General features: G+C 45.4%; 1 protein-coding gene across 1 annotated transcript in view; it reads right to left on the reverse strand.

Annotated features, from left to right (window-relative positions):
* The window catches only part of LOC134541690 (histone deacetylase complex subunit SAP18), a 29,295-nt gene extending 26,477 nt beyond the window's left edge, over positions 1-2,818 (reverse strand). Inside the window, exon 1 of the mRNA XM_063385312.1 lies at positions 2,485-2,818. Within this exon, the coding sequence (XP_063241382.1) occupies positions 2,485-2,562 (78 nt within the window). The 5' untranslated portion in view covers positions 2,563-2,818. The remainder of the gene's footprint in view (positions 1-2,484) is intronic.
* Between the last annotated feature and the right edge of the window lie 9,420 nt (positions 2,819-12,238).

Consider the following 12,238-nt stretch of genomic DNA (forward strand, 5'->3'; position numbering starts at 1 on the left):
ATTTTGAAATAAATCTTGGAACACACACACGACTCATTTAGAGGTCATCTGTAGCTGTAAGGAAATATATTAAAAGTAGTAGAACTGTCACTGGACTCTTAGCAATTCACTAGAGACCAATTATTTCCCGTAATCTGAGATTCACCCAGGCACACTACCAAATCCATTCAAAATGTTTGAAAAAATTCTAAAATTTTAATCTAAAATTTTTTTCTTGCAGTAAACTGCCTGTGCTATCTTCGTCATACTTCGGTTATCTCCGCCTTTGTGCGTTTTTTCAGCTCAGAATGAACTCTACCCTCTCCCCTTTTCCCATCTTTTCCTTGCCCCTCTGCTATTCACTCCCATCCCTTTGTCATGGGCAGCACATGAGCTTCTATCCCATTCCTAGGAACTAATTTTTGTATGCAGAGGTATACCCCTCCATGTTTATATAAGCCCTGGTTTCATATAAATTCTTTCTTACGCCTTTTGTCTCTTTGAGCAGACACACCTTGGGTTTGTGTAGGGGTGCCGCGGATATGATCATGGGCATGTAAGTATTGTGCTTTGGAGTTGTGTTTGTAGATTTATTGTAGTGGCACTTACAGTAATGTAACAAGTAGCTCTCTTGCTTAAACTCTTTTCAGGCCTGCGATGCTCTAAATTATGTTTGTTGTTAATGTTTGTTCACGTATTTGTGCATTTGTAAAACACAGCCCATGGCTGGATCCAGTTGCGGCAAGTTTTTATGTGGTTTCATCATAATCGTTAAATTTAATATAAATGTGTCTGTCTCGACATATGTTTTCATTTGATTATACAGCATTTTTACATTACTTTACTCATGATACTTATGAAAATATGCAATGTAAAAAATTTGTATTCAAGTAATAAATATTTGTATTGAACACATCAGACTAACATTTGTATTTGCTTTCATCACCCTGGTTCACATTGAACATATTTATTCTTGTTGCTCTGATATTATTTTGGTAATAAAATTATGTACATAATCACGTGTTTGTGCTACTTAAGTACAGGTAATCTACTTAACCAAGAGCACCTAGTTTGTATTCCTTTCAGATAATGTAATTGTAAAAGTTTATAATCATCTAACGTTTTTTCTTATGTATTTTGTCATTCCTATAAATTATTGATATCGGCTTTTTACTAGCTCATGATGCGTACTCTTGCGCTTACGTGCTATCTGTTAAATTACTCACATTTGTGTAACTAAATGTTTCTAGTCATTTGTCCTTTATATACATATTTACTTCTTCAATATCTGTACTTATTTTCATAATTTTCTGGTTGTTGTACCATTTTGAATATACTGTTATATTATTACCATATGAATGATACATAAACAACAAAATTTGAATGTTTTTCTTCAAACAGGAATCAAATACTCACAGGTGCTCCTACTATAAGGTGCGAAACATCAGTTTTTAGTAATTTACTTTAGATGATATTTTCTTAACTTATTACTGTTTATCTCCTCATTACGATTTGTATATAATATAAGCAGTAAAAAATACAACTAAACTCGTAAGAGCACGTATATAATTACCATAATAAAACTCTCACACAAAGTTTTTAAAAGTAGTTCTCATTCCAAACCAATAAATCATTTAAATTTTACAACACAAATATGTAGCATATTGACTTAAATTCCATGAATTGTTTCTTATAAATGATGAGTTAAAGCAGGGTGGCTAATTTTTAACCACATTTAACAGCATATTTATACATTGCACTACAATCAAATCGTATTTAACATTATTTTTGACTCTTTTCATTACTATGTATTGCCTGCCAAAACTTAGAAATATCCAAAAAAACTACATTTCTTGAGGATTTTCTTACAACTAATGTTTCTCCCTACAAGTACCACTGCTGACCACATATCTGTCTGGACACCTCTCTCTGTTTCTCACTCAAGATATAGGCAGTGTGTTCGAATTTGTCTGTACCAATATACTTATACGTACTTGTCCCTGGAAGTGACATAACTTGAAGTGAAGTATGCAAGTAAATGAATCTGTGAACTTCTCGCAAACTTAGAGTTAAAGAAATGTCGCCATGGTAATTGTTCCTTATCACGAATCCTGTTTATATCAAAGCTTTAGAATGCATATCTTCAAAACCAAAAATATTTTCGTAATGGTAACATTTTAAATCACAAACACATTAAACTGCTAACTCTGTTAATTTTTTTTTACTTTAAAATACAATTGAATATATTACACAGTACAATTGCTCGCAGGAACACATTTTACACACAGTATGTATATATATATAACCTAACCACAATCATCTACACAAATTTTTAATTGAACATTTATGGACCAAAAATTAATCAGTATTTGTCCAGCCAGAATGGTTATAAAAATTTTTAATTGAACATTTATGGACCAAAAATTATTCAGTATTTGTCCAGCCAGAATGGTTATAAAAATTCATATTCATAAGGGCAACATTTTAAAAAGGTGATACAAAAACCTTTTCTCTGTCGACAGGTTTTTCAGCTTCTTCGACGATCATTGACTCCAGGGCTGCTGTTTGTGCCATGTTAACCATCCTAAATAAAGCCGGTCAAACAGAAATGCGTCCCACTGGATAAATTTTCTTGTATTTAAGACCAATTATTAGAAATACGCCAGATGTATATCAAAATACATAACCAACCACATCTAATACCGTATGAAGTATGAAAAATACAATTAACTATAACAAACGCAAACCAGGTATTTGCGCAAACCTTCCTTAGGACAGTTTATTAACAGTTGACTTTACATGAACAGTTTCACCAACGAGCAAATGGTGAATATCCCGTACAGAAGCCTGAAATCTCTCATATTGCTATTGTTAATTCCACGTGCAATAAATTATTGTATTATTTTTCTGTCATAATAGGTATGATAATTTATAATAAAAACAATATGCCAAACAACGTAAAGGCTAATATTTTTTTAAGTTATATTTGCAAATAAGCAAGAAAACAAAGATTCATTGACAATTGACACTGATCAAATAATTTAAGTTTGTGTAATTAAGAAATATAATGTTTGGTTGTGTAAATGTAAAAGGCAGCTTAAGTTAAACTTAATATATAAATTACACTCTCGCTGAAGACATCAGCTCAAACACATCTGCTGAAAGAGGATAGACAATACGATATCGAAGAGCCGCAGATAACGGCACCCAACCCCCTAAATGGGACAGCTGTCACCTCCTTACAAATCATTCGTCGACGGGGAAGAAAGATATAATCACCTCCTCTTAGCACCATGAACGCGACACGCCCGAGATGCAACATGACAGATGAATACCGTTTGGTGATGGAATCGGTGACACAAATCTAGCCCTCGACTCGGGGTGGATGGCTCATAGAACCTCCCTCGCTGACACAAAATTCCAGGTCCAGCTGCAAGAACCACCAGAGGAGGCCCTGGGAAACCATTTCCTAGTGAAGATGTCATGGTGTTGCCACTGGTTAACTTGGAAGCTTGTTCGTGTTTTTTAATGTAATGCCGTCGTCCGGGTTCTTGTGTTCGAGTCCGGGCGTGGTTCCTAGCGGGTAGGCTGGTTTCTTAATGAAAGTGTATCCGGGAGGGTGCCAGGCTAGCTCTGTGTCTGACCAAAAGTTGGGTCGTTGGGTGCGAGTGCCCCTGCATGGCCCGCTAGGACCGTCGGCGGTGTTTGGGATTGGAGGGGTCCCTGGATACTAACACGTTACAGGCCCTGTGCAGCATAACACGCTGATTCCTGGCTGGGTTAGGGAGACTCACACAATAACACACACGGATTCGGTTTTGTACTGTCGGTAACACGTCGCGCATGGAGTGTGCGGAGTGGACATTTCATTTGTTCGAACAGTTACAGTTTACATTACATGATGCACATTGAATTACCCTACGAAAGTACAATAAATTAACACTGGGCACTCTGATGTGCCATCAATAATCTTAAACCCTTATGCCAGTCGAGGTCAAGGGGGAGGTCGATTAGAGGCGGCCAATCCCGAAAATAGCTAAAGTGGCGGAACCCGGGTCCACCTGTGTGGACCGCGGTTCGCAGTTAAATTAATCACGTCTTATGCGCCGTTGTTGCCGGTGCCTGTGCACTCGACGATTATCCAAAAGTCATTGGTGGTGGGAGTCGGCCCGTGCCATATACTGATCTGCACCGCGTAATACTTTGTGCGTGGAGTTTATAAGTGGCTGGGTTAAGCCCTACACCGTAAAATGGACTGGGTACGCACGGGGAGTTTAAGCACGGAAAGGATTTGAAGAATGACTATAGTTGCCAGTCGTGAATTTCAGTGGAGACAAAGGATGAGGACTTCCCGTGGAACGCACGTCCACCCCGGTCCGCGAGTCGCTCGGTACTGGCGTTTGCCCTTGGCGCGAGGGGAGGCATCAGTGTTCTCTCGCGCCAAAGTTTCCAAAGTTCCGTTATACGGAAATTATTTAATTAACAAGAGATTTAAAGTGGCTCTAAATCCGTACATTAAATAATAAAGATAAACCTAATTTGCAGATACTCTCTAAGAATTATATTTTACAAGTTTACATAAATTAAGTTTGAATAATACGAGTCACACCAGAGACTGTTCGTCACTTGTTGACTGCTCCAGTGGGGAGTTATACACAAATAAACAGGGAGGTCATAATTAGGTTACACAATACTCTAATTAATTTAGGCTGAAGGCCACAAGGGGAACACTCACAAATGTATTCACGTAATTTCACACATGAGTGACCCGAGCACTCCTACGTCGCACTTCCCTTGGGCGGTGTCTTTAATAAAAAGTGGCGTTACTATTAATCTGTGTCTGATTTCTAATGAACTGTAATCGAGGTGGCTGATTAATTAGGGCATGGTCCTTGATTCTACCTGTTGTTCCGATGTTCGCCTGACTCGGGTGGGCCATGGCTAAGGGGTGCATTCCGTTAGCGGGGTCGGATACCAGCGGTTGCAGGTCGGGCTTTGGAGTGGCCTTCGGTCGGACGACGTCAGTACTGTCATCGTTGATGCCAACCATCGGTGCTCCTCCAATCCGCACGGGTCACTACGGCACATTGCCGCCTCGCCCAGGCGTGTATACATGCGTGTAAGACCATAACACCACCAAGCGCAGTGTAGGGCAAGCGAGTGCAACGTCACGAATGCCAGCAGCCACCGGCATAACGATTTTCGGCTGAGTGACAACCGACTAGTGTTGTTGCCCCTCATTAAAACTGTTATAATTTTAATTAACAATTATTAAATACTGTTGACGTCGACCCAAGTGTCTACCTAGCTTCCGCAGCCCGTTGTGCTATGCCAACGCCTTCTCCTGCCCTGTGTCGCGAGTGAGCCATATTGTGCAGTGCAGTACAGTGCAGCTAGAGCAGAAGGGAAAAGACTCACGTGTCAGGGGGGCCAAAGGCAGAAGAGGAATTTCCTTTGAGAAGACTCAGAGGTTGTGTAGATAATCGTATTAATTAATAATTGTAATAGTTCTGTAAATCTTCTTTGTTAATTCCTTTTCATAGTTTTTTATTAATATTGAAGCATTTGTGTTATTCTTTGTTCACTGGACTACCGCATCACGGTCTCATGCCTGCGACACGTCAGGGGACGCGAGAGAAGGGGGAGAGAGTTAGTCACGCGCGGAGCGGCAGTCGCCGACAGGCCTTCACAACGGACAGACGTGCCACGCAGGATGCCGAGGTGGGCAGCGCATAAGTAGACGCCTGCGTTGTGACGTGGGGAGCGGCAACGGCTTTCCAGACTACTGGGGACAGTGCCCTGGTCTGGGAGCGAGCTCGGTCGGGCAGCGTCGTTAGCTCAATAGGTGAAGCAGCAGGCACGGTCGAATTGCGGCATGCGGACAGCGACAGGATAGACTGCGAATTACAGGCATGTTAGCATGGGATGGGGAGAGGCCAATGATAGGACTGCACACTTTACCAAGGAACAGTCATCTCTCTTTCCCGCTTTGTTTGTACATATATGTGTTTAGAGTTAGATTTTCAGTGTTGTATATAGTTTGTGCAGGACAGTGTGTCAGTGGTGGAGTAAGTGAACAATACTCGCGTTGCCACGCAAAGCTTCAGACTGTCGCAGGCGGAGCCAGGCCAGCCCCAATTAAAGAGTCCCTGTGCGAATAAAACAGACACTCTGCTAACACAGGATTTGAATAATTACATATTCGAGCTGGTTCCTCCCGGGCCAATCTGGCCGAACCGTTCTCTACCTAGTGAGCTGGGCAGCCGGGCATAAATCAATGAGAGAGGGACAGCCTGGCGACATCAATGTATTTTCACAGAAAAATACTCTAAGCTATAGATAATAAATGGTGCCTTGGTATGACTATGCTGAGGACACCACTTGTATTACTCGTTTGCATATGGCACGCTTTTGTGAGAACAGGACTGGGGTAGTGCCTGAAAGCCACAGGCGCCGTCAGTTCTTCACCATCCTTTAAGTATACCCTGTGCATACCACACTGTAGGGCCCTTCAATCTTTGTTCATCTACATCATCACTACAATAATGTAAGTGTTCGAATCCTTCTACTTCACAGCCCTCGGATAGTCAGCACAATCGGATTGAACTCGCCAGCCATGTAATTTAAATATGTGTACCCACATATAGGTCGTTCTCATATATATAATTTTACATTTTAAGTCTAGACGCGAGTCGTGACCCAGACTTCAGTAATAAGAAACTAGTTGCCAGGACGATGCCTGCTTCACCCTGTGCCACAAATTAATGATTTTCTCAGTACCATTTTACGTCTTTATTTATGGTACTTCTGTTAAGCATACAGGGGTTTACATTAAGTTTTTTTCTTTAATTGAAGCGGTTCCTTATTATTTAAGCTTTAGGCAGTCTTTCCACCCACGGCCAGTTCTACTACACTAAGCTGCCAGACACATGCCATACTTTGTTAGCAGCGTGACAGATTTGTCCTATCTGGCCACACATACCGCCTCCAGTGCACCATGCAGGGTGCGCGCCTTCAGGCAAGGCCAGTTAGACACCAATGTTGCATTACGACAATACTTATGGGCCAGAGTGGCCGGCGCAGCAACTTATGCCAGCACCACACCAGGAGTTTCTCCACCACTTTTTTTCTGCCCCTTCCCGGAGCAGTCCCCTGTGTGCCTGATGTACTTCTACTGATCTTTACCATCTATTTCGGGAGCGCGACCATGGCGAATTAATCATCATGTTGTTACTATAACTAAGGGATTTAAACCCTCGCCAGCATCATTTTATTTAATTTTGTATTCTTATTAGTGTGTGTTTTTATTTGGTTTTGCTACTGCCATATTTTTCGGACTTTGAGTTGATTTTCGCCACTATAGATTAGCTTCTGGACATCCCCATGTATGCGGTAAGTAAAACCACCAACCTAACTTCATCTTTTGATCGAGTTGATAATTCATAATTGTTATCAGTTCGTTTCTTTATAAGTTCTTTATTTATCATTGCCTGTTCTTGTGTGTGTGGTGCCGAGAAAATAACTAATTTGTGGCACAGCCCATTCAGGGCCGCCGGTTGGGCTAAACATGTTACCACTTTTTTTATTATTTAATACGGCCCATGGACTTTAGAGCCCATTCTTTGTTACATCCACATGACATAGATATAGTTTATGGTCTCATGCCATTTTAGTAAACTAAGCTTAATAAGTAATAATCGCCTATGTGTCGAAGGGTACATTTGTATTGTCATTACATGTTAAAGGGCTTGTATGTTGTTTGCAGCACAACCATTTGGAGATGGTTGCTACGTGTAATTTGTAGGGTAGTCTGTATTCATTATATAAGCACATGTAATCAGCCCCACAAGCACGTATCAGATGTACAAGCATGCTCGTTTATAATTCAATTCTATGCCGCGACATTTGGTGCCCGAATGTGTGGCACACTTCATCATCGAGGCTACAAGAGAGCACAAACAGCCAGCAGCATTCGGCGACCCGAAGTGTATATTTACTAAAAAGTGTAGAAGAATGTGTGCAGGACAAACCGTGTAGAAATTCATAAACAATGCAACCACACAAAATGACAACCACACGTGAGACAGGTCAGCCACCAAGGGACTTTGACCTAATGACATGAGAGGGACAGTGGCACAACACATCTGAGGGCAAACCAGGGAGATCGGAGTTAGCAACGGGTACATTGGTTTGGGACACAATAGCAACACCAAGGCCCACACAGGCACCGACAGAGAAGGCAGGGGCACACCTCATAGACTGGGAGGTGCTTGCAAGCCCAACCGTGCAACCAAACATGCATATGGGGCGGACAGCTACCGCAACAGGACGCATAGTGATATCATAGTTCAGCGCATGAGGACCCATGCGAGTTCGTGCACTGGTGTAAGGGACGTTAGACACAATGCGGGGTGCCGATAGAAGAATGGACACGATGCACGAGTGAGCAATTGCACGGGTAAGCTAGTGAGTGGTGGAACCTGTGAGGACGCTATGACATGCAGTGGCAGGAGTTCGCTACCCACTTAACACGGAGCTTTGACGACAGCATGGCAGTCATGAGCTGTAAGGCTCGCTTCTACTGCGAGTCCCAAAATGACTCAGAGTCAGTAGAGCAGTTAGTGGCAAACAAGCTGCAGCTTTACTGGCGCATAGCCCCGGGAGAAGACCCCGAGCAAGCTTTACCAGAAGTTACTGCATTAATACGAAAAGAATTGCAACCATTCCTCAGGCCATACTGCAGTGGGATGGTAGAGGACTATGTACGACAGGCAACAGCTTCAGAAGGCAACCTACGACACCTCCTGGGACGCCGGACCGGGACAACTATCCCCGAACGCGGGCCCAGACAGCAAGTCGGAGCACCTGCAGGGACAAGCAGGGACATACCGCAGGAACGTCCATGGCGGACAGCAACAAGGGCGATCGAGGGCCCACCTGGTGGGACAGATCAGAACACATCTCCAGAATGGCAGTATGCAGGCAATCGGCGCGATGGAGGCCGACCACCACAGTGCCGTCTTGGATGCCCACAGGGCACGTATCACTGGCATCAGGTCTGCCAGAGACACCTACAGCGACAACAACCAGCGGGTAACGGGCAGTAGGGGGTGTAGGACCTACAGTCCTACCACCCACGCCAGCCAATCCCCTGCCACAAGTCACGGAGAACAACCTATAACAACTGGGGCAGCTCACCACGCTAGAAAACCGACTGATGCGGATCCCTATCACCCTGAATGGGACACCTACTGCCGCACTTATAGACACAAGGGCGAGCCATGTATTCGTCGCCCAGCACTGTGTACCACCCTCAGATATCACACCCAGACACTGTGCCCTGCGCCTTGCTACGAACACTGGAACCGGGACAGCCATTGGAGATGCCATCATCACAGTGGGTATATGGGAGATGGTGACCCAAATTCCAGCAGTCGTGGTAGAAGGACTCAGAGAAGATTTGATACTCGGACAGCCATGGTTGATAGATCAGGATGCCTTGATTTCGCCAGCATCAGGCCTGGTAAATTTAGGTAAATGTGAGCACCTGGCAGTATATACACTAGGAAGCATACCACCACCCCAGGGGGAGCCCACAAGGTTGGAAGACCTGGACAATCAGGTACCCTCCGAATATCAGGACGATGTTAGGCGACTTCCGTGGGAAAGACGAAGCATATTTGCCACTGCAAATCCACTAAAGCGCACCACAGTGACCGCGCACAAAATTCCTACCACACATGATGAACCCATATATGAAGCCCCCAGAGGATATGGGTTCCGGGAGCAAGGGCTGATACGAGAGCAGGTGCAAGAAATGCTGCGAGATGGGGTTATCGAGCCATCGAACAGTGCATATAATTCACGCATTGTCTTAGCGGCCAAGAAGGATGGAACCGGTTCTATATGGATTTTCGCTCGCTGAACAGGGTTACGATCAGTTCCCCTCCACCAAAGATCATCATAGAAGAAGCCTTGGCAAGTCTAGGCAATGCACGGGTATTTACAACTCTTGACTTACGCTCTGGCTACTGGCAGGTGCCAATCACCCCAAGCCACAGAGAAAAGACAGCATTTACTGTACCGGATGGAAGTTGCTTCCAGTTCTGTGCCATGCCATTCATCCTCAAGTGTGCACCGGCCACCTTCCAAACTATGATGGTCCGCGTACAAGAGGGATACATCGGCCAGTTCGTGGTGGCCTACCTCAACAATGTGATAGTGTACTCCGAATCCTGGAAGCACCATGCACACCACCTGTCGCTAGATCCTGGAGCGGCTAGAAATGCACCACCTGACCTGCACCACCCAGAAGTGCCACATCGGACTAAGAGAAGTGGAATTCTTAGAGCACGTGGTGGACGCTGAGGGAAACCGGCCCCACCCGGTACACCTAGCGAAGATTACAGGGGCAGAACCCCCCAGAACACGCAACCACTGCAACGGTTCCTGGGCCTCGCCAACTGGCTAGGGAACTATAACGCAGACTTTGTTACGCTCGCAATCTTACTGACACACCTGTTGTCACCTCGACAGCGCTACTAATGGACCCCAGCTGCTCAGGAAGCACTGGACAATCTGAAAAAAGGCTTCTCCAGATGTCACACACTGTTCCGAGTAAACCCCGAGTGTGTGCTGTCTGTCCAGACAGATGCAAGCACTGATGGTGTGGGGGCAGTGCTATACCAATTGGACCAAAAGGGAGACAGGTGCATCATCGATTATACTAGTGCCAAGTTTTTACAGGCAGAAATGAAGTACCACAGCAATGAGTAGCAGTGCCTAGCTGTGGTATGGGCACTTAAGAAATACCGGCCCCACCTGGAGGGGAGGCTATTTGTGCTTCAAACAGATAACCAATGTCTCACGTGGTTACGAACGCTTCAGACACGTAAGAGCAAGCTCGTAAGGTGGGTCCTGTTCCTACAATCCTTCGACTTCCTTGTCGAACACGTCCCCGGGGTAGAAAACCAGCTGTCGGACGCCCTGTCCCGAGACCCCGATGAGGGCTCCCACCTGGAAGATGATGTGTTATGGGAGGAAATACTGCCACTTTCCCACAGGGCACACAACCACAGGCCAAGAAACACGACCTGTCACCTGCTCACTGTGGGAGAAGATGATGACCCAACTCCAGCGGACCTGATCGAACTCAAACAACGGGTTCTCGACGCCCAACGCACCTCCCCAGATGCTCAGCATTGACGAGCGATGCAAGCAGGAGGACTGGATGAGATATGGACCATGAGAGAGGGCATGTTGTGTACGAAAGGGATAGGAACCAACCAGGAGTGGCACACCTATGTACCACCGGAAGCACGGGAAGCTGTTCTGCGCTTCATGCAATATCATGACCTGGCAGGACATACAGGAGCGGACCAACCAGCCAGCACTACCACAGGCCCGGCATAGCCTGGGACATACGGGAGTATGTAAGGACCTGCCAGGAGCAAAAGGCACGGCGGAGTGATGGGACCGAGCAGCAACAACCGCGCCTCCCCACTACCCCATTCCAGTTAATCACGCTGGATGTTATGGGGCCATATCCCCATACTGCTCGAGGGAAGAGATTCCTGGTGGTGGTCACGGACCTCTTCATACGATGGGTAGAAGCATATCCTACCAGTAACATCCGAGCCAAAACTATTGCAAGAATCCTGCAGATGGAATTCTTTCCACATGGGGATACCCCAGGGACCTCCTGATGGACAATGCCAGCCAGTTCTTTAGAAGGTAGTGGCAAGAATTATGTCGGGCATGGCAAGTGGAACACCGAACTACACCGGCTTACCATCCACGAACCAAACCAATGGAGAGACGTAACCAGGAGCTGAAAGTCCAAATGCGCATAGATCTGGAGGACGACAATACCACATGGGATGAACACATAGCGGAGGCCCTGTTCTGCATCCGCCACAGGACCAATGCAGCCACAGGGATGTCCCCGGCACAAATGGTCCAAGGCCACAATCTGCCCATGCCTGGCGAATGGACGGCTCACGCAGTGACAGATGAAGGAGAAGACCCCGAGGAACGCCGTCGGCGGCAAGAGATTGAGCTGACAGCAGCACAAGAACACCAGAGGGCCTACACTCAGCAGATAACCCCGCAGACCACACAACAACCACCAGAGCTACAGCCTGGTGACCACGTGTATGTCCGCACACATCCCCTGTCCAATGCAATTAGGAACTACTGTGCTGGACTGAGCCCCAGGTGGTCGGGACCACACCGCATCCTGAAGCTGCTAAGTCAAAGC

The sequence above is a fragment of the Bacillus rossius genome (genome assembly GCF_032445375.1).
Source record: "Bacillus rossius redtenbacheri isolate Brsri chromosome 4 unlocalized genomic scaffold, Brsri_v3 Brsri_v3_scf4_1, whole genome shotgun sequence".
NCBI classification, from domain to species: Eukaryota; Metazoa; Arthropoda; class Insecta; order Phasmatodea; family Bacillidae; genus Bacillus; species Bacillus rossius.